General features: G+C 47.2%; 1 protein-coding gene across 2 annotated transcripts; it reads left to right on the top strand.

The window, feature by feature from the left end:
* The first annotated feature begins 328 nt into the window (after positions 1-328).
* Positions 329-22,698, top strand: UGDH (UDP-glucose 6-dehydrogenase). 2 transcript variants are annotated; one of them, XM_004608017.2, is made up of 12 exons: positions 329-519; positions 6,895-7,063; positions 7,771-7,872; positions 11,003-11,203; positions 11,680-11,877; positions 13,894-14,041; positions 16,161-16,255; positions 17,829-17,959; positions 18,975-19,108; positions 19,659-19,750; positions 19,872-19,982; positions 21,848-22,698. In XM_004608017.2, the coding sequence occupies exons 2-12, from the start codon at positions 6,902-6,904 to the stop codon at positions 21,956-21,958; spliced, it is 1,485 nt and encodes a 494-aa protein (XP_004608074.1). In that variant the 5' UTR covers positions 329-519; positions 6,895-6,901; the 3' UTR covers positions 21,959-22,698. The 2 variants fall into 2 exon arrangements, with proteins under 2 accessions (XP_004608074.1, XP_054995032.1); XM_055139057.1 differs by lacking the exon at positions 329-519 and having other exon boundaries at positions 6,935-7,063; positions 7,775-7,872.
* Positions 22,699-23,094: the final 396 nt, after the last annotated feature.

The raw sequence follows: 23,094 nt of genomic DNA, 5'->3' as shown, positions 1-23,094 counted from the left end.
CACACCGGAAAGCGGGCCGGGACCTTCCGGTCCCCGAGGGCCTCGCTGACCTAAAGCGCGCGTCACCCGGGACGGGACCCAAGGAGGGAAGTCGGGGAGGCGCGAGCCAGAGCCCGGGGCTGCCGGGGAGAGCTACCCCCACGGGGAGCGCGACCCGGCCCCGGCGCGCACGCGAGCCCCGCCCAGCGCCGCTCGCAGCCGGGGCGGGGCCGCTGAGCTGGCGCGACCGGATTGGCTTCCGCTCGCCCGGGGGGCGTGGCTACCCGTCCGCCGGCCGGCCCCGCCCCCGGCCCCAGGAAATGGGGGCGGGCCCCGGGCCTAGAGAGGCGGGAGGTGGGGACCGGGATGCGGCGGAGGGCAGAGTCCTGGAGGGGATGAAGCCTGCCCCTTTTCGGGCAGGAACCTTTATCTGCGGGCTCGGGCCGGGGACGCGGGGTGCGGCGCTCCTCAGCCTGCGGGAGGCGTGTGCAGTCTGAGTGGCTTCCAGCGGAGCCCGGAGCGAGCAGCAGCCGGGCACGGGTAAGCCGCGTCGGGATGCTCCGGGGCCGCCCGAGTTCCGCGCCCAGCCTTCCCAGCCCGCGACCCCCTTTTCCCCACCCTATCGCCGCCGCTTTTCGGGCTCTGAGCCGTAATCGCCTCTTGCATCTGCTGCCCTTGGGCATGGGATCACTTGAGCTGCTTCTGCAAGACCCAGCAGCTTCTCTCTGCTGTTTTCCTCCTGCCGTCGCCCCCCACCCCTCATCCCCCCATCCCCCGGCCTCCTGCTTTCGGGCTGGGAACCAATGCAAGATTTCCCTGGCCCTTCCGACAGCTGAACGCCCCCCCATCGAAGGGAGGGAGCCTGCGCTTAGAGACCCCATGTTGATTGCAATCTTTTGTTTGGACCCTGCTCATCTAGGGAGCTTTACTTATACTCGCTCTCTTTTATTTTAATTAAGAGAAAAAAATTTTAAATGAGGACCCCACACCAGGCAGTGCTCAGGGGTTATTCCTGACTCTGTGCCTAAGAATTAGGCCTGACGGTGCTCCGGGACCAGATGAGGTGCCAGGGATCGAACCAGGGTCGGCCGCCTACAAGGCAAGCGCCCTATCCGCTTGCTGTTCTATCACTCCGCTCCGGGGTCTCCTTTAAACTAAAGAGAACCCCAGCCCGGAAACCCTTTGGAGGATGAAAGCCTAAGACGGTTTCTTTGACATCTTAATGTGTATGGCCTGGCCTGAAACGTGCGACTGACCTCCGCCCCTTGCAATCAGCCCATCTCGTGTCAAAAGGGTTCGCCCTTTTCTCAGGGTGCTTTGGAAAGTCATGTTTGCTTGAGGTCTTAAACAGAGAAAGTCTCAATGTAAGGAAGAAATTCAGGGGGATTTGAAATCCCTGCGAAGGGAGTTGGCCTTCTGGGATGTGCCTCATGATTTTTAGTGTATGAGGCCCCATACCAAAAAAATTAAAGGAGTGATTCCCGGGAGAGCTATTCAGGCATAGACAGAGAAGTAACTGTCCATTGAGCCCAAGCACACAGAAGTCTTTGAATTCTTTCCAGTCCTCTAAGAAACAGAGAACAGTAGTGGTGCCTATTTCTTCAGGGGGCTTCTGAGTGTGAAAGGGCTTACTGTCCGCTGAGATGTGCTTCTAACCAGCTTCTAGGTTAAGGTAACTGGCCAGGCAACCCCCATGTTGGACCTTCTGGGGCTGGAGAGATTACGGAGGGTAAGGCACCTGCCTTGCATGCAATCCAAAGGGATTCAATCCCTGAGCACCACCAGGATAATTTCTGAGTGCAGAGCCAGGAGTAACACCTGAGCATTCCTGGGTGTGGCCCCCCAAATAAAGCAAATAAAAAACCTTAAAAGGATCTCATTTCTCTTCCCATTGCTGTCTCCCTTTCTCCAGCATAAAATCCTGTAACTCCCAAGCACGCTCTAATCCCCTTGTAGTGTCTGGTAGGTTTGTTTAGTTAGAACAGTAGCACTCTCTTACTGATGAAATGTTTTTTCCCAGCTCAGGCATCTTGTGATCATATAAGTTTTGGAAATGATGTAGATGTGCCAGGTTGGTAACCTCCAGCCCTAACCCCCATTTGGCCTAGCTACTGGGCATCCTGAAGAGTCCTGGCGGGAGTCATCTCTGAACATAGAGCCAGGAGAAGTCTGGGGTACCACTCAGTGTGCCACCCCCAGGCACCCACAAAATCATGACTAAAAATATATAATAATATGGGGCTGGAGCAATAGTACAGCGGGTAGGGCGTTTGCCTTGCACGCAGCTGACCCGGGTTCGAATCCCAGCATCCCATATGGTCCCCCGAGCACTGTCAGGAGTAATTCCTGAGTGCATGAGCCAGGAGTAACCCCTGTGCATCGCCGGGGTTACTGTGTATGGCCAAAAAGGCAAAAAAAAAAATCTATATATATGCATAAATATAATAATAATAAAAAAAGAAGTGACTCTTGGAATTCTTGCTGAAGTTCTACCTGAAGAAGAGAGTGAGAGGCCAGAGAGAGTACAGCAGGCAGGGTGCTTACCTTGCACGTAGCAGACCCAGGTTTGATCGCCGGCATCCCAAATGATCTCCCAGCCCACCAGGAGTGATCCCTGAGTGCAGAGCCAAGAGTAAGCTCTGAGCACCATTGTATATGAACCAAAAAAAAAAAAAAGGAAAGAATGAGGGACTGGAGCTATAGTACGGTGGGGAGGACACTTGCCTTGCAAGCAGCTGACCCAGGTTTGATCCCTGGCATACCTTATTTGTTTCTGTTGTTGTTGTTTTGGTTTGGGCTACACCTAGCTATACTCAGGACCTCCTCCTGACTTTGTGCTCAGGGATCACAACTCTGGGGTGCTAGGGATCGATCCCAGATTAGCCACATACACATATCACAACTGATACCTGCTGTACTGTTCTGGCCCCTTAGATGACTTTTTTTAAAATTGAAAGTCATGGGGGCCACATTCTGCAGGAGAGAGCAGGCCATTCCTGGTGTTGCTTGGAGACCTAGGACCACCCCAGATGCACTAGGAACCCCTGGGGTCACAGCCAGCCAGGAGCTGGGCTGTGCAGGTATACTGGGTTGCACCTGGGGCCTCAAGCATGAAAAGCTCTTCCAATTATATGTAGTATTTTGCCTCGAATTTCAAAAAAGGGATTAAGCTTCTCATTAGTTTATTGGTGAGTAGCCTTGCCTGTTATAGATAAAAGGGGATTTCTATAATACATGTCTATTTTTACTTGTACTATATTTTTAAAAGTTGGAAGGATACACAAATTAAAAGTTGCTGCTTATAGATGTGAAAAAGGGGCTAACAAAGTAGATCAGTTGGGGTTAGTGTGAGTTCTTAGTGTACATCTTGTTTCTTTATCATGCCAGGATTGAACCCAGGTCTCATGCATGCAACACATGTGCTTTATCATTAAACCATGTCTCCATGCAAATGGACACCTTGCTACACAGATTAGCTATTTTTGTTTTGTTGTGTTTGGGGGGGTGGGGCTCACACCTGAAGGTCCTCAGAGCTTATTTATGGCTCTGTGCTCAAGGGTCGCTCCAAGTGGTGATTGGGGACCAAATGTGCAGGGATGGAACCTGGGTCAACTGTGTCATGCAAGGCAAGGGCCCCACCTACGGAACGACTCTTTGGCCCCCAGATTTACTTTTTGAACCACCTGAATATATTACCTATTCAATACCAAAGGTGAATTAAGAAGGTATCTTTGTATATTGCTAAGACTGTTGTCTTCTTCCTTCCTTTTCCCTTTCCTTCCTTCTTTCCTTACTTCCTCCCTCTCTTTCCTTTTTCTTTCTTTCTCTGCATCCTCTTTTTATTTCTCTTTTTTCCTCTTCCTTCCTTCCTTCCTTCCTTCCTTCCTTCCTTCCTTCCTTCCTTCCTTCCTTCCTTCCTTCTTTCTTTCTTTCTTTCTTTCTTTCTTTCTTTCTTTCTTTCTTTCTTTCTTTCTTTCTTTCTTTCTTTCTTTCTTTCTTTCTTTCTTTCTTTCCTTCCTTCCTTTTCCCTTCCCCTTTCTCCCTTTTTAACTTGCTTTTTGGCCCACAGCTGCCAATATTCAGGGCTTACTCCTGTCTCCGCACCCAGTGATCACTCCTGGTGGGTTTGGGAGGACCATATGGGGTGCTGGAGGTTGAACCTGTGTTGGCCACATTCAAAATTCTGTTCTTTTTTACTGTTTTATTCAAATTGCCTCTTTTCTTAGTTAAACCATCAGAGGGCCTGGGGAAAAGCTCCCAGGGAGCTAGTGAGCTATCTGGCCCCACACACTTCTCCTGGAGCGATGTTCAGGCAGTGTACCAGGTGCTGCCCTGAAGCCAAGAAGAAAACAAACCCCGAACAGCATTGTAGAATTGGTGTCTGCTAATCACAGCCTTACAAAGATTACGGGGTACAGACTACATCTGGGTGTGTGTGTGGGGGGGGGGGCGGCGCTGGGAATGGAGCCCTAGGTCCTATACCTGTCAGGCATGTGCTCTAGTCTGTTGAGCCATCTCCCTGTCCCAAAGGATTGATTAGTAAGCCAGAATAGTCATTTATTAATAAAGAAAAGGATGTGTGTAATTTGTTCAGATTATTTTTTTTCCAGTAGGAAATTCTACCCAGAACCAGTGAAGATTAGAAGAACATTCTTTGATAAGCACTTTCAGACCAAAGAAAATGGTATCAACTTAATTATGTGTCTTGCTGTATCTTTTTTCATGATAGGGATATTATATTCTTGCCAGGCATTGTAATTAGATCAGCCTTTGAATATGGTCTCTGATCCTTGCAGGAATAAGCTAAACAATTTTTAAACTCTCTGATTACCATTTTCCTTCTCTTTGAAATTCATGAATGAGGACTGGAAAGATAGTACACAGGGCGCTTGCCTTCTATATGGCCGACCTAGGTTTGATTTCCAGCACCACATATGGCCCAAGAACTGGTGACTGTTGACTAAAAACCAATTAAAAGGAAAAGAAAAGAAAGGGGCTGGAGTGATTTGTCGTACAGCAAAGTAGGGCACTTGCCTTGCAAGCAGTCAGCCAGGACCCAATCCCCAGCATCCCATTTGGCCCCCTGGTGAGCACCACCAGGAGTAATTCCTGAGTGCAGAGCCAGGAGTAACTCCTGAGCATCGCTGGGTGTGACCCTAAAAGCAAAAAAAAAAAAGAAAAATTTAATAGCTAATTAACATTTCTAAGTATAGATCAGTATTTAGCAACTGGGGTCCATATGCTCGCAGGACCTGGATATTCCATACCAGGGTTATAGGTGAAAATCACATCAACTGGGGCTGGAGAGACAGTATACCAGGTAGGGTGCTTGCCTTGCATGAGGCTGACCCAGATTCAATCTCTGACAACCTATATGGACTCCTGAACCACGCCGGGAGTAATCCCTGAGCACTTCCTGGTGTGGCCCAAACTATCCCTGCTTAAAAAGTTATAGATTTTGAGAGCCATGGCACAAAACTGGGGGGCCAACCGGTAGGATAGTTGTGTGTTTGTGTCCCTTGTCTACGTGTTAGTACACAGAAGGGGTCATGATCAGAAAAAAGTTTGAGAAGCACTGGGATAGACCAGTGCCTTGTAATTTTCATTTATGAATCCATCACCTAATGACTTAAAGCTCTGTGTGACACTGTTGGTAGCACTGTAGCACCACTGTCGTAGCACTATCATTCCGTTGTTCATCGATTTGCTCGAGCGGGCACCAGTAACGTCTCCATTGTGAGACTTGTTACTGTTTTTGGCATATTGAATATGCCACGGGTAGCTTGCCAGGCTCTGTCGTGCGGGCGAGATACTCTCGGTAGCTTGCCGTGCTCTCAGAGAGGGACGGAGGAATTGAACCCGATTGAACCCGGGTCGTCTGCGTGCAAGGCAAACGCCCTACCCGCTGTGCTATCGCTCTAGTCTGACAGTGTTTGTAAGGACAGAAATTACTTTAAGTATCTCATGACCTCTGGCTAATTGAAATAGAGTTCTAAATCATTGTCAAGGGGCGGGGCGGGGGTGGGGGGAGATGGCTCATAAAAGTTGTGCCATCTTTTTTTTCCAGGCGGGAATCCTGGGCTCCATCCCCTGCACCACGTGGTTCCTGGAATCCCGTGTCAGAAGTACCCGCTGAGCATTGCTAGGAATTGCCCCCCAAATTAAAAATAAATCATTGTCACCTACTTAAAAATAAATAGCTGAAGCCAAATCATGTGGGAGTGTCGTCTTAGAAATCAGTTTTGGACTGTGGAACTAATCTTAATAGCTGCCTTGTTAGGTTCAATCTGTGGCAAGGATGATCTTTGAACTGGTGTTGTTTAAACATTTGCTGCTCCAGTGTGTCACCTCTCCCTGAGCAGTCGGAGTTTCCCAGGTGAATTAGAGGCATGAGTAAGGTTTTGTTGCGTATCCTGTCTTCCTAAAGACAATGTCAATGTCATTGTAAACTGTAGTGGTTCTTCCACTAAGACCGTTTCCTACCATTTCTTCCATATTTTCATGGTATTGTGGCCAAGAACAGGCTGGGTCATCCAGTTGGAATGTTGTGTTTCAGTCACTGTGTTCACAGTTCTTTTTTGTGGGGGGTGGCAGACAGACACACCCATGGGGGCAGGGGTTACTCCTGACTCTGCTCTCAGAAATCACTCCTGACAGTGCTCAGGAGACCATAAGGGATGCCAGTGATCAGAACCTGGGTTGACATGCAAGGCAGATGCCCTCTCTGCTGTACTATATCGCTCTAACCCCCCCCCCCCCCCCCCCCCCCGTATTTCATGTATCAGGTATTGCCAGGGAAAATGAGTACAAATGCAGGCCTTTCTACTTAAGCGGTCACCTCGAGAGTTTTTGTAAGTGTGAGTTTGGCAGATGTTCTGTGTTCACTAAAAGAATGCTCTACTGTTCGCCTTCCAGTACCATCATGTTTGAAATTAAGAAGATCTGTTGCATCGGGGCGGGCTATGTCGGGGGACCCACCTGCAGTGTCATTGCTCACATGTGCCCTGAAATCAGGGTGACTGTTGTAGATGTCAACGAATCAAGAATCAATGCGTGGAACTCTCCGACACTTCCTATTTATGAGGTAAATCTTCAACTCTGCTTTGTTCTCTTTGTGTTCTTTCTGTTTCCATGACATAATTTTCTTTGGGGGCCATGCCCAGCATATTCAGGCTGGTGCTCAGGGCTTACTCTTGGTTCTGTGCACAGAAAACGTTCCTAGAGGGGTCAGGTGATCACAGGGGGAGAGAGATCCACTGGACTGATTCTAGCCCCTCTAATGTTCTTGCAAATATCTAAATTCTGTTACATCATATGACAAAGTAACAAATTTCTGACACAAGTGCTTTTTACATAAGCTGTTAGAAAAAAGTTTAATATGTATGGACAGAGTAAATATTGACTACTCCACTAATTATTCCATTGGCCTGAATGCTTGGGAGTAGAATTCTGCTTGTAATGATGATGCAAAAATCAAACATTTGCTCAAAATCACAGAAGACCTTGAACCGTTCAATAAATATATGGGTGCCCAGTGTACACTTTATCACCTGGACCCATGGTAAGTAATGACACAGCATGAAATGAGCTACTGCATCCTCTGTGTTGGGTTCAAAGTGACTTTAATAACATTACATAATGTGTACTTTGCTCTTTGGTACACAAACCGTGACTTTTTCTTTAGTATATGAGTCTAGGCCTCTAGATTACAATCTGCCCTTTCCCTTAAATAGAATTTTATCCCACTAAGTGACTGGTAAACTCTATATACAGCTCCTTTTTTTCTCTTAGCCAGGACTGAAAGAAGTAGTAGAATCCTGCAGAGGGAAAAATCTGTTTTTTTCTACCAATATTGATGATGCCATTAAAGAAGCGGATCTGGTATTTATTTCTGTAAGTAACTTCCATGCGACTTCTAGTATATTCTTGTCTATTTGAGAGTTTCATTGTTTTGTTTTTTTTTTCCTTTCTTTTTGTGGGGGACACAAAGGGTGGTAGATGGGTGCCACTATACCATACCTGGCTATGCCGTGTTTCCATGCTGGGGATTAAGCCCTGTGCTCTGTCTTGCATGGCATTTGTTCCTTCACTGTATTTTTATTGTTGTTTTTTTGGGTCATACCTGGTGCTACTCAGGGGTTACTCCTGGCTCTACACTCAAGAAACACTCCTGGCAGGCACAGGGTACCATCTGGGGTGCCAGAGATGGAAGGGGACCAAACCCAAGTTGACTGCATGCAAGGCAAGTGCCTGCCTGCCGTACCATTGCTCTGACTCCAGCACTTCAATAGTAAAGCCTCGGAGGGCTGGAGAGAGCTCAAAAGGCTGCACACATGCTTACCACATGGGAGGCTCAGGTTCAATCCCTGACACCCTATATGATCCCTTGAGCACTGCCAGGAACAACTCCCAAGCACAGAGCCAGGAGTAGTCTCTGCACACTGCTGGGTGTGGCCCCCCAAAGAAGCACAATTATAAAGCTGTTGCTATCAAATAGCTGCCTTGCTTGGCTTAAAGTTGTACAGGTGAATATTGGTTGTCAGTAACGGTGCCCAAACTCTGTCTAGTCTCTTCCCCAGCCAGATATGTCACACAGGCCCCTGCACAGATGAATTCAGAGAGTGTGCCAGGCCCAGCAGGCAGAGCTGGTGAAAACTCTTTTTTTTTTTTAATTTTTAAAATTTTATTGAATCACCATGAGATAGTTACAAGCTTTCATGTTTGGGTTACAATCTCACAATAATCAAACACCCATCCCTCCACCAGTGCACATTCCCCACCACCAATATCCTGGGTATACCCCCCATTTCCCAATCCCCCATGCCTCTATTGCAGACAATATTCCCCATACTCTCTCTCTACTTTTGGGCATTATAGCTTGCAACACAGACATTGAGAGGTCATCATGTTTGGTCCATTATCTACTTTTGGCATGCATCTCCCATCCCAACTGGTTCCTCCAGCCATTTTCTTAGAGACCCATTCTCTATTCCATCTGCCTTCTCCCCTCCACTCATGAAGCAGTCTTCCAGAGCTGGTGAAAACTCTTATATTCTATTACTTCCTTTGCCTCCAGTTCATAGAGATGAGGTCAAGGAAAACAGTTTGCAGGCCAGATAGTGCAGCAGGTCAGGTGCTTGCCTTGCACACGCCAGACCCGGGTTCAATCCCTGACTCTGCATACAATCCCCCTAATTTTGCCAGAAGTGAGCCCTAAGCATAGCTGGATGTGGTTCCAAAAACCAAAAAGAAGAAAAAAATAAGTTTGCACACTTACTTTACATGTGGGAGGTTTGAGTTCACTCCCAGCACTCATGGTTCTTCCAAATTCCACCAGGAGTGACCCCCGCAACACCAGGGGTCACTCTGTGGGCCAGAGCAGTAATAGAGTGGCTGGGGCGTTTGCTTTGCGCTAGCGGTCACTCCTGGTTTTACTCGGACCTATGCAGTGTTGGGGAATTGATCATTTGCTTACAGCATGCCAAGCTTGTGATCAAAGATGCTGGGCTATTTCTCCAGCCCTGTTAGAATAATTTATTCATGTGTAACTAAATAGTCTTTTTCAATGAACATTGTCATCCAGGCATTTTGCTAAATTCAGTCCTTTATCAGCATGCCAGCCTCACCTCTTCAGCTGCGTTTGCCCTCCTGAGCTCTGTTGCACCCTGACTGCCATCTTTATGTTTTTTCTTGAGTGTTCCTTTCTTATGGCACATAAACCACTTCTCCCTGCTGTTTTTCTTTTTCTTTTACTTTTTTTTTTTTTTTTTTTAGCTTTTTGGGTCACGCCTGGCTCTGCACTCAGGAATCACTCCTGGCAGTGCTTAGGGGACCATGTGGGATGCTGGGGATCGAACCCGGGTTGGCCAGATGTAAGGCAAACAAACACCCTACCCGCTGTAAACTATGACACTGGCCCCTCCCTGCTGTTTTTCACGCTTCAGATTTTTCAATGTTCAAATTTAGTTTTAATCTGACTTAATCTCCTTTCTTTTCCCATTGGTTATATGTTTGTAAGAGAAGGAGATTTGTATAATTGACTTCTTGGTCAGAATCTTCTCGTGTAGCATTTGGCACTTTCAGAGCACTTCCAGTAGAAAGCCCACATGTTTGGGGTGGAGAGATTACTACAGCGGGTAGGGTGCTTGCCTTGCACGAAGCTGAGCCTGGTTTAATCCCCAGCACCCCATATGGTCCCCTGAGTCCACCAGGATGGATCTGGAGAATAGAGCCAAGAGTGAGCCCTGGGCACCACTCGGTATGGCCTCCAAACAAACGAAACAAAAATAATGAGAGGAAAGAGTGCAAACATACATTTTATTTCAGGAGTTGTCTCAACTCCTTTGAGACAAAAACGCTCTTTCTCCTCTCTAACTCCAGGGCCTAGCCTGGTTACGCGCCTGCCCTGTGACCTGATGTGTAGATAGTAATGTCTTGACAGAAACATTCTTTTTTTTTTTTTTTTGCTTTTTGGGTCACACCCGGCGATGCACAGGGGTCACTCCTGGCTCATGCACTCAGGAATCACCCCTGGCGGTGCTCAGGGGACCATATGGGATGCTGGGATTCGAACCCGGGTCGGCCGCGTGCAAGGCAAGCGCCCTACCCGCTGTGCTATCACTCCAGCCCCGACAGAAACATTCTTGAGATGTTTCAAGCTTCTCATGTACATCTATTTTTTTGTGTGACCATCAGAAGATTAAATCTTTTAAATTCGATATTGAGGCAGCTGACTTCCCTCTTGGCTAGTTGAAATGGACAATCTGGGGCATATATTTTGTTTGCTTGATTTTTGGGTGGGAGAGGGTGGTAGGCAGTGGCACATGTATGGTGCTCAGAATTTACTCCTGGTTCTGTGCTCCGAGATCAGCTCCTGGCCAGGATTGAAGGACCCTTTGGGGATCAAAACCTGGCCAACTGCATGCCAGGCCGCATGCCTTACCTGCTGTGGTATCTCTGGCCCCAATCTGGTGCATACCTTGAGATTCATGAACTCTCTGTTTCTTTGCACGAACCTCTCCAGGTAAACACTCCTACTAAGACCTATGGCATGGGGAAAGGCCGCGCGGCAGATCTGAAATACATCGAGGCCTGTGCGAGACGCATCGTGCAAAACTCCCACGGTTACAAAATTGTGACGGAGAAGAGCACGGTTCCCGTGCGGGCGGCGGAAAGCATTCGGAGAATATTTGACGCAAACACAAAACCTAACTTGAATTTACAGGTATTGCCAAAAAGGCAGTGCTAGAACTTGTTTCTTCTTCTAAGTAAGAGTCTCATGGTGTGGGGCTGGAGTGATAGCACAGTGGGTAGGGCATTTGCCTTGTATGCTGATGACCCGGCTTCAATTCCCAGCATCCCATATCGTCCCTTGAGCACCGCCAGGAGTAATTCCTGAGTGCAAAACCAGGAGTAACCCCTGAACATCACTGGGTATGACCCAAAAAGAAAAAAAAAAAGGCTCATGGTGGGTGGATCCTGATTTCATGGCGAGAGTGGGATTCTTTGGAGGAAGAAGAGAAGCCCAAGGTCAAGGAAATTGGGGTCCTAGAGAAGGACAGTTGCATTCCAGGTGCTGGGGTCCTGTCCAGTAAGATCAACACCCCTGAATGGATAACTAGGAGTGAGGGGCTCAGGAAATACCTTCAGGTGGTCCGTGAGGCACTCTCAACTTGAGTCACCTTTATGTTGGGGTTCCAGGTGCTGTCCAACCCTGAGTTTCTGGCTGAAGGCACCGCCATCAAGGACCTGAAGAACCCGGACCGAGTGCTGATTGGGGGAGATGAGACGCCGGAGGGCCAGCGGGCAGTGCAGGCCCTATGTGCTGTGTACGAGCACTGGGTGCCCAGGGAGAAGATCCTCACCACCAACACGTGGTCTTCCGAACTCTCCAAACTGGTGGGTACAGAGCGTCGGCTCTTCGTTCAGGCGAATGAGGACTTCTCTTCCTTAAGCCTGATGAGCTACGATATAGGCACTTTATTAAAATTAATAAAAGGGGCCTGGAGGGGCTGGAGCGATAGCACAGTGGATAGGGCATTTGCCTTGCACAAGGCGGACCCGGGTTTGATTCCCAGCATCCCATGTGGTCCCTCAAGCACCACCAGGAGTAATTCCTGAGTTCAGAGCCAGAAGTAACCCCTGTGCATCGCCAGGTGTGACCCAAAAAAGAAAATAAAAAGAAGAAGAAGAACCAGTGTTGGGCTGGAGCTGGTAGGGTGTTTGCCTTGCACGCAACTGACCTGGGTTCGATTGCCAGCATCCCATATGGTCCCCCAAGCACCGCCAGGAGTAATTTCTGAGTACAGAGCCAGGAGTAACCCCTGTGCATCATCAGGTGTGACCCAAAAAGCCAAAAAAAGGGGGGGGGGCCTGGAGAGATAGCTCAGCCACCCGAGCACATGCTTTGCATGCAGAAGGCCTGGGTTCAAGCCCTAGCATCACACAGTGCCCCAAGCTCTGCTAGACCCAACATCCTCTGTGCACGGCCTAAGTCTCTCCACCTTCCCCTGCAAAATAAAATAAAAATAGTTAAAGATAATATCCCTGGGCCAGGGAGATAGTACAGAGGGCATTTGCCATACATACAGTTAATCTGGGTTTGAACCACAGTATCACATGTGGTCCTCTAGTCCTGCTACGAGTGATCCCTGAGCACTGTCTCCTGGGTTTGGCCCAAAAAGCCCCAAAGAATCTCTTTCTAAAAAACACACTGTATTATATGTATGTGTAATATCTAAACATTCTGCATTTTGCAATTCATACACACATATATCTACATATAGACATGCATATGTAACACATAATTTTTATTCATTTACACTGAAAGCTACATGGTTATTTTCATATCTTGTCTATTGTGAATAATGATGCAATAAACCTGGACTTGATATCTCTTTGAAAAAAAAAGCCCCAAAGAAAAAAAATAATATTATTTATACATTATGAAATGTTGTTATGAGGGAATCAAATATCAAGGCATGAGATGTTCTGGAAAATCTTAAGATTCGAATAAAATGGACAGTAGATTAAAATAGTAATTTATAAGGGTAGGAATGTGAGTCTATGGTAAAACACATGCGTTGCATGTATGGTATCTGGGTTTAATCCCTGGCATTGCAAATGAAAAAAGACAGGCTGGAAGGAGTCCGGAGGGGTAAGGTGCTTGCTGCCTTGCATGTGGTTGATCCTGGTTCTGCCCTGAGCACCAGGAGTGATCCCTGAGCACAGAGGCAGGCATAATCCCTGAGCACAGCTGGGTTTAGGCTCACCCACCTCCTATGTCCCCCCACCCCCAAAAAGGCTAAAACAAAAGTAGTAAATTTTAGATCATTTTCCCTTCCCTTTCCTGGGGCTGGAGCGATAGCACAGTGGGTAGGGCGTTTGCCTTGTACGCGGCCGACCCGGGTTCGATTCCCAGCATCCCATATGGTCCCCTGAGCACCGCCAGGGGTTATTCCTGAGTGCAGAACCAGGAGTAACCCCTGTGCATCGCCAGGTGTGACCCAAAAACAAAAAAAAAAAAAAAAAAAAAAAAAAAGAATTTCCCTTCCCTTTCCTAAATATTATTATTTTTCTTTTTGCTTTTTACGTCACACCCAGTGATGTTCAGGGGATACTCTGGGCTCTGCACTCAAGAATTACTTCTGTCGGTGCTGGGGGGACTATATGGATGCTGGGGATTGAATCTGGGTCCGCTGCCTGCAAGGCAAACTCTACCCGCTGTATTATTGCTCGGCCTCTTTCCTAATCATCTTTATTCTCCAACACATTCTAAACCTATTCTCTGCCTCCTTCAGCTTGAACCTGTCAGAAGCTTTCGTATCTCTTTTCATAATTTGCATCTACTTAATGAAATAGGACCCGGATAAACTTGCCCCTGTCAACTCATCCTATTTTCCCTTCTCCCCTAAGGCGGCAAATGCGTTTCTCGCCCAGAGAATCAGCAGCATCAACTCCATCAGTGCCCTCTGCGAAGCAACAGGCGCCGATGTGGAGGAGGTGGCAACCGCCATCGGGATGGACCAGAGAATCGGAAACAAGTTCCTGAAAGCCAGTGTCGGTAAATAAGAAACTTCTGTACATAAACCCGGTTCCTTTCATTGGTTTCTAGCTTTGTTTACGTCAGTGCCCTTAAGACAGTGTACATTGTGCACAACTTCGAGAAGAAATTCCCAGATACCTAATCCTGGATTTCGCCCCAGAGTGATGCCTTGAGGGGCTGGAGCAATAGCACATTGGGTAGGGCATTTGCCTTGCACACGGCCGACCCGGGTTTGATTCCCAGCATTCCATATGGTCCCTCAAGCATCACCAGGAGTAATCCCTGAGTTCAGAGCCAGGAGTAACCCCTGTGAATCACCGGGTGTGACCCCAAAAACAAAAAAAAAGAAGAACCAGTGTTGGGCTGGAGTGGGTAGGGCATTTGCCTTGCATGCAACTGACCCGGGTTCAATTCCCAGCATCCCACATGGTTCCCCAAGCACCGCCAGGAGTTATTCCTGAGTGCAGAGCCAGGAGTAACCCCTGTGCATCGTCAGGTGTGACCCAAAAAGCAAAAAATAAAAACCAGAGTGATGCCTTGTCATGATTCTTAATGATTTGTTGATTCACTGTCTATAGCAACCTTCTAGAAAGTAACTGCCAAGTATAATAAGAGTTGACAGTATTTACAGGTGTAAGTTAATGAAGTTAATATAAGGGTAAATAGTCTTATGCAGATTGGGCCCTACACAACCCTGATTACACCCACTGACACCCGCATACACTATTTCCCAGTACTGGGCCTCGCACCATTTCCCAACATTGATTTTCTGCACTTTTCTTTCTTGTTTTTTTTTTTTTTTTTTTTTTTTTGCTTTTTTGGGTCACACCCGGTGATGCACAGGGGTTACTCCTGGCTCTGCACTCAGGAATTACCACCTGGCAGTGCTCAGGGGACCATATGGGATGCTGGGAATCGAACCCGGGTTGGCCTCGTACAAGGCAAACGCCCTACCCGCTGTGCTATTTCTCCAGCCCCTGCACTTTTCTTTCTTGATGGCTTCTTCTAGCTAGCATTTAATCACAGTAACTGGGTCAGGGATGTAACCCAGAGGTATAACACATGCTTCAATTATATGAGGCTGCGGCCAGAGTGATAGCACAGGGGGTAGGCGTTTGTCTTGCATGCAGCTGACCTGGGTTCTATCTCCGGCATCCCATGTGGTCCCCCAAGCACTGCCAGGAGTGATCCCTGAGCACAAAGCCAGGAATATGCCTTAAGCAGCACCTGGTGTGGTCCCCAAACCAAAACACAAGTGTGAGGCCCTTGAATTCTATCTTTAGCAACACAAAGAGAAACAGTTACTCGTGGTTGACGTCATGCTGTACACAAGTTCTGAGCCAGCACATTAGGCTTCTCTTGTATTGAGCCCAGTAGTGCTGTTTTAGTGCTGGTGCTGGCATTTCCGTGATGGAGAAGACCAAGGAGGAGAGCAGTGTTTGCAACCAGGTCAGACTGAGGTGTTTCAGCTTCACGCCCACCGCACACTGCACTGCAGGACAAATTGGGGACCTCCCTGACCCTCGGGCCAAATCTGATTGTGCCGCCTGCTTTTGTAGAGTTTGATGGGAACAGTCTTTTCTGCTTGGTTACCCAGCTATGATGGCTTCAGCTCGGTGGCTCTAGACACTGAGTGGCACACAAAGGTGAAAAGATTGAGCATATCTGGCTCATGACAGTTTAATAGCTGGAGGGGCTGGGGTCATAGTACAGCAAGGTAGGGTGCCTGCACTCGTCGACCAGAGTTTGATCCCCAGCATCCTATATGGTCCCCTGAGTACCTCCAGAAGTAATACCTGAATGCAGAGCCAATAGTAATCCTTGAGCATCATCAGGTGAGGCTCTAAAACAAATCAAAGCAAAAGTTTAATAGCTGGGGCCAGAAAGACAGTACAGCAGATAGGGCATTTGACCTGGATATAATCCACAGCATCCCATATGGTCCCTGGGGCCCACCAGGAGTGGTCCCTGAGCCCAGAGCCAGGAGTAACCCCTGACACAGCCCAGTGTGGCCCCAAAGCAGACAAAAAAAAAAAAAGAAAGAAATTTTCTCTGATTTATGATGAGATTTGTCACATGATTCAGTTGTGTGATTCCTAACTACAGGTGGTGTCTTTTTTTTTTTTTTTCCCTCCAGGGTTTGGTGGGAGCTGCTTTCAGAAAGATGTTCTGAATTTGGTTTATCTCTGCGAGGCTCTGAATTTGCCCGAAGTAGCTCGCTACTGGCAGCAGGTAGTCATCTTCATAGTTAACAACTTCTGGTTCACTTTTCTTTTTTTTGTTTCTATTCAAAAATTCACATAAATTTTTTTTAATTATAACCCCGTGATTTACCAAGTTGTTCATAATATAGTTGTTTCTGGTATTAAATGTTTCAATATTCTGGTTCACTTTTCATTGATTCATGTCACCCTGGGTCTGTGAAGTGTCGCACAGGATTAATTCATTCCAGGAAGGGCAGGGATATAGGTCACAGGGCTCAAGCTCATGCATGAGGTCCTGAGTGTGATCTCCAGTTCTGTGTGGCCTCTGAGCCTAGCTGGGGATTGCCAGGGTGACCCTCAGCATCCCCTGGCTCGGGTACCCGACCTTCAGCTTCCCCTGCCAAAGTAAGCATCCTTGGGAGTAGTCCTGGGGTTCCCAGCATGGTGGGGAGACCTCCCCAAAGAAACAAAACGTCTATATTTATTCCAGGAACTCAACTATGACTAATTCAATTGGTTTTACTTTAACATTGACATTATCATTTATTTTCCTTTTTCCAACTTTAGTGTTAAGTTATCTTTTTCTTTTGTGTTTTGGCCACACCCAGTGATGCTCAGGGCTTACTCCTGACTCTGCGCTTAGGAATCACTCATGGGGGTGCTCAGGGGACCATCTGGGATGCTGGGGACTGAACCCAGGTCAGCTGTATGCAAGGTTGTACTCACTATACTGTCACTTCAGCCTTTGGTTTATCTTTTGGATCCTCAACTGTGACAGGAGTTTTGCTCAACCAATATTTCTCTGGATCTGGGGAGATGGCTCAGAGGGCTGAAGTGCACGTCCAGCTTGTAGAGCCTCCAAGTGTGATTCCCAACATTATGTGTTCCTCTGAACAGCACCAGGTGAAAATTGTTCCCAGAGTAAACCAAGTATCAGTGTTTTTTGTTTGTTTTTTTTTTTTTTCGGGGCAGGGTGGGGATCGGGGATGAGAGATACACCCTTCGGCCTTCCAGGAAACCGTGTGGTGTTGAGATCATACTGGTGGCCTTTGCCTGCCAGGCATGTGCTCCAGCTCTTTGAATTGCCTCCCCGATTCCAGAAAAAACTACAATTTCTCTCTCTTTGGTTACCTAAAACCACACCAGAGCAATAATATAGCAGATAGGCTAGATAGAGGTTCAAGCCCCAGCACCACATATGGTCCCTTGGGCCTGCCAGGAGTGGTCCTAGAGCACAGAGCCGGGGGTAAGCCCTGAGCACCACTGGGTGTGGTCCCCCAAAACCAAAAGATAGCCATGGACCAGAGAGATAGTTCAGTGGGTAGGGTGCTTGCCTTAAACACGACTGACCCACGTTTGATCCATCCCCAACACCCCATATGTGTTCTCCCAAGCTTTGCCAGGAGTGATCCCTGAGCAGTTGCCGGGTGTGGCCCCCAAACCGGAATAAATAAAGACAGTGTTAGGTGACTTTTATTTTTAACTCTAAGGAGATTGGCTCTCTTTGACTCATGAGGCACAAGCCTCAGCTACGAGTCCTCACTGTCACACTGTGTGGCTGCCCCTCCTTAGTCACTGCACAGTTGTACGTGTAATTCCAGGTCATAGATATGAACGACTACCAGAGAAGGAGATTTGCTTCCCGGATAATCGACAGTCTGTTCAATACCGTCACAGATAAGAAGATTGCCATTTTGGGGTTTGCATTCAAAAAGGACACTGGTGATACAAGGTATTGGTTCTGTAGCTATTTCAGACCCAGGGGCTAGGGAGGTGGTTCTCGGGGCCCCACCACGTGATGGACATGTGGAGGCCTCGGGTTCCATTCTGAGACTTCAAGGTGGCCTTGCACTGCTGGATTAGAGCTCTCCCTGTGCTCCACGGTGCCCTGAGTGCCACTGAGAAGTCGCCAAATAAGATCATCAGATTCATCAGTATTCAGTGCCTTCAGAGTGTGAATGCCTCATCTTCTCCTGAGGTGTGTTTTTTTTTTTTTGCCTTTTTGGGTCACACCCAGCGATGCACAAGGGCTACTCGTGGCTCATGTACTCAGGAAGTACTCCCAGCAGTGTTTGAGGGACCATATGGGATGCTGGAAATCTAACCCAGGTTGGCCGTGTGCAATGCAAACGCCCTACCCACTGTGCTATCACTCCAGCCCCTTCTCCTGAGTTTTGACTGGTCAATGTGTCTGTGAAAGACATCTGTTTACATCGTGTGAAGATAAAAATAAAATGAGCAGGGTGGAGCGATAGCACAGTGGGTAGGGCGTTTGCCTTCCATGCGGTCGACCTGGGTTCAATTTCCAGCATCCCATATGGTCCCCTGAGCACCGCCAGGAGTAATTCCTGAGTGCAGAGCCAGGAGTAACCCCTGTGCAATGTCGGTGTGACCCAAAAAAGCAAAATAAATAAATAAAATAAAATAAAATAAAATAAAATGAGCATCTTAAGAAATAGAATCTGGGGTAGAGAGGTAGTATAGTGATAGGGAACTTGCCTTGCATGTGACTGACCTGGGTTCAACCCCCGGCACCCCATATGGTTTCCCAAACACCACAGGAGTGATGCCTGAATGCAAGTCAGGAGTATACTCTGAATACTGCCAGGTATGGCCCCTGAAACCAAACCCAAACAAAAAGCAACCCAATAACAGAAATAATAGAATCTTCACATGTTTACTAAGTCCAGTACATAGTGTGTGTAATTATGCATTGTAAAAGTTGGCAATCTGAATTTTTTTTTCAGAGAATCTTCTAGTATATACATTAGCAAGTATTTGATGGATGAAGGCGCACACCTCCATATCTATGATCCGAAGGTACCAAGGGAACAAATCGTTGTGGATCTTTCTCATCCAGGAGTTTCCGCTGATGATCAAGGTGAGGCTCCCGGTCTCATGAATCACTCTGAGTACAGGCCACAACATTTGTCCTCTAGAAACCTTTAATTATTCTGTTTCTGCCACTATAGCAATGGCGGTCGCGCTTATTGACTTCATTTCTCTAAAATTAAATCTGGAGGCTTTGGCTCATCAACTTTGAAGAGTTCCACGGGGCTGAGGGGGGTGGGTCTAATAGTTTTCCCGACATCTTCTGCAGTGCAGGTGGACCAGGGAGAGAGCTCAGGGGGCTGGAGCTCCTGCTTTGAAGGGAGGAGCCCCAGGTTCTAGCCCCACCACTGCCAGGAGCAACCCCCCAAGTCACTGATCAGGAGCAGCCCCCAGCCCCATCAGGTGTTGGCCCCCAAGGAGCAAAAGCCTGAGAGGTTCTAAAGGTTCTCTCAGGGCTGCTTGGGGTCCTTTAGATCCTCCACCATCACCCCTGCTCACACTTCAGCCAGACTCCTCCCCCTTCCGTGAGACCCGAAACCCCTCCTGAAATCCCCAGGTCCAGAGGCATAAATGCAGACAGAGTTTCTGTTGCTTTTCAGTGTCCAGACTCGTGACCATTTCCAAAGATCCCTACGAGGCGTGCGACGGCGCCCACGCGGTCGTTATCTGCACGGAGTGGGACATGTTCAAGGTGAGCTGGCGGAAATGACATGGACACTGTCCAGGAGGGCAGCAAGGACGTGGGAGAAGGGGGGCGGCAAGGAGGCAGGCAGGTCTGTGTTCTGATTGTCCCCTTGGTCCTTTGACCCCAGGATCTGGACTATGAGCGAATCCATAAGAAAATGCTGAAGCCCGCCTTCATCTTTGACGGGCGCCGGGTCCTGGACGGGCTCCACAATGAACTGCAGACCATCGGCTTCCAGGTATTCCCGTGCCCGGCCCGCTTGGCTTCTGTTTGTTTGTGCGTTCGCCCTTTTCACGGCTTTGAGTTTGAGAACCTCAGTGTGTTCGCACTCAGCAACCGTGTGACTCTGGGGCCGCATGATCAGAATTGTTTATTTGGGAAATAATAATAATAATAATAATAATAATTATAATATTATAATTATATTTATTATTATTATTATTATTGGGCTGGAACGATAGCACAGCGGTTGGGCGTTCGCCTTTCACACGGCCGACCTGTGTTCGATTCCTCTGCCCCTCTCGGAGAGCCCGGCGAGCTACCGAGAGTATGGAGCCCACACGGCAGAGCCTGGCAAGCTACCCGTGTGTATTGGATATGCCAAAAACAGTAACAATAAGTCTCTCAATGAGAGACATTACTGGTGCCCACTCAAACAAATCGATGAACAATGGGATGACAGTGATGATGATGATGATGATGATGATGATGATGATGATGATGATGATGATTATCATCTCCTCTTTCCTTAACTCACTGACCAGGGGGCGGAACAATAGTAAGGTGGGTATGGCACTCGCCAACCCTGTGTTCAATCCCTGGCACCATGGGTGGCTCCCTGAGGCCCATCAGGCGTGATCCCGGAGTGCACAGCCAGGAACTGTTGGCCACCACTTATTTACTGCAGGCTGACTTGTATGCCAGACACTTGCACAACCTTTCGTGTCGGCTGTACTGACAGCAGTTACCAGTGAGGGAGGAAGAGAGGATAGGTAGCAGAGCAGTTGGCCAGCAGGTCTCCAGCAGGGCCTTTCAGACTCTGAAGCCAGGAAGCTCTGCAAGTTTCCAGCAAAAGGAAATTGGGCACAAGCCACATAAAGGGAATGTAAGAGTTTGTTTCCGGGTTTCAGCACCCAAAAAAAAAAAAAAAAAAAGAGAATGTCAGAGGCTGGAGCAGTAGCACAGCGGGTAGGGCATTTGCCTTGCGTGCAGCCGACCAGGGATCCCAGGCACCCCACATGGTCTCCTGAGCCCACCAGGAGTGATCCTCAAGCTCCAAGCTAGGAGTTACCCTGAGCATCTGCAGGTACGGTCCCCCCAAAAAACAGAATGTGAACCCACTGGAATCTGCCTGATGTCCTCATAGAGCTATGAAGGAACAGTAGCCCCTGATTCTCCACGGAGGCAGGCCCCGGTGCCGGGAATGGCAATAGTGGAGACATCTAGCTGTGAATAGGGAAAAAGTAGAGTGTGGGGGCCAGAGGGTGGCTCAGTAGGCTTAGCACATAGTCTAAGAAGGCAGACGGTTCAACCCCGGTACTGCATGCAAGGTCCTCGAACACTCCGCCAGGAGCAGCCTCTGCACACGACCAAATGTGGCGGCAAAACCAAAGCAAAGCAAGGGTGGGCCCGAGTGATAGTACAGTGGGGAGGGCGTTTGCCTTACACATGACTGATCCCAGCCTCCCATGTGGTCGCCCAGCCTGCCAGGAGTAATTCCTGAGCTTAGGGCCAGAAATAACCCCTGAGCATTCGGGGTATGGCCCCCAAAGCAAGCAAGCAAGCAAGCAAACAAAGGAGAACTGTCATCCCGTTGTTCGAGCGGGCACCAGTAACGTTTCTCATTGAGAGACTTATTGTTACTGTTTTTGGCATATCCAATACGCACGGGTAGCTTTCCAGGTTCTGCCGTGTGGGCTCAGTACGAGGGTCAGCCGCGTGAAAGGCTAACGCCCAACTGCTGTGCTATCGCTCCAGCCCATAACAAAAGAGGACAACAGAAATAAAACAAAGCAAGACCGTGTTGTTTCTCCCTCTGGTTATGCTACATTGTAGACTTTAATGTATTAGTTCTCTCTCTAATGTCTTTCCCCCCCCTTTCAGATCGAAACAATTGGCAAGAAGGTGTCTTCTAAGAGAATTCCCTATGCTGCATCTGGTGAAATTCCAAAGTTCAGCCTTCAGGATCCACCTAATAAGAAACCCAGAGTCTAGAATTGCTGTTTCAATTTGTTATGTTTTCGGTACTTCAGGATAGTAAATATCTCTCTGATGTTACATGGTAAATGAAACAAGGATTTTTAGGGAAGCAAAACTATTTTTTTAATCAAGTTTGTACTAACTATATGGGAATTAGCTTATCTGATATTATGGATCTAGAATATTTTTTACGTATTTTTTTATAATATTGTTACCTCAGTGATTGGATTGAACAAGTGGCAAATAATCATGTTGGTTTTAATGGTGTCGATTTTTATAAAATAAAAATGAACCTTCAAATATTTCTTACTTTATAAAACGTCCATAGGCAGCACTTTAATATTATGTTGTGAAGTTTTAAGGAAAAGAACTCCTCAGTTTTTCTTTGATTGTCAGTTTACTTGTCATGGAATTGATATTTTTAAACCATGAAATTGTTATGCTGAACAGTGGCCACTACCCTGTTCACTTTCTGCAAGTTTCTTGGACATTAGAGATTCCTGTCTCTGAAGAAGGATGCTTATTTGTGCTTTATTTCTCTTTTTTTTAAATGTGCTTGAAATGTTTTTCCTATTCTTTATGCTGCAAAATCTTACAAATACGGTTTGGTTAATGTTCTTTTGCTTTTTTTTTGTTTTTATGAGTTATGAAGTTGACTTTTAGCTCAAAAAATATCATGTCTGTGTATTTTCAGTCAACCCAAATATGATTACAGACTTTTTAAAAAATATGAAAATAAAATCAGGAATATGGTCTCTTTCCTTGTCTGCGTCTCATTCCCCCATCTACATAATTTTTTTCAGTCTCAGAGCTAAAAGCATTTGTCACTTTAACTTTGCATTTTTATTATCTTTCATCATTGCCAGTTTTCCTTTCCTTTTACTAAAATATCAATATAAGAAATAAAATTAAAAATACCAATATAATCTCATGTATAGTCACATGTAGCATAATTCTAAAATAATGGTATATATATGTATATACATATACATATATATATACCATCTACTTTTTAAAATTTTTTTTAAAGTTTCATACTGACTTATTTGTCCTTTGTTGTTATTGAAATATGTCCACTGGATGCTTTTGCTGTGCTGAGTGTATACTCACCTAGTGAAACAGATGGAAGCCTCATCCTCTACAAATTTGGC

The sequence above is a fragment of the Sorex araneus genome, chromosome 5 (genome assembly GCF_027595985.1).
Source record: "Sorex araneus isolate mSorAra2 chromosome 5, mSorAra2.pri, whole genome shotgun sequence".
Classification (NCBI taxonomy): Eukaryota; Metazoa; Chordata; class Mammalia; order Eulipotyphla; family Soricidae; genus Sorex; species Sorex araneus.
The sequence above is the reverse complement of the archived record's forward strand: the minus strand, read 5'-3'. Positions and strand labels throughout refer to the sequence as shown.

Bases quoted from the DNA above. Each gene is read 5' to 3' on its own strand.
- UGDH (XM_004608017.2), top strand. From the start codon at position 6,902: ATGTTTGAAATTAAGAAGATCTGTTGCATCGGGGCGGGCTATGTCGGG. The intron at 17,960-18,974 runs GTATTGGTTCTG...TTTTTTTTTCAG, and splicing joins AAGGACACTGGTGATACAAG to AGAATCTTCTAGTATATACA. The intron at 19,983-21,847 runs GTATTCCCGTGC...CCCCCCTTTCAG, and splicing joins TGCAGACCATCGGCTTCCAG to ATCGAAACAATTGGCAAGAA.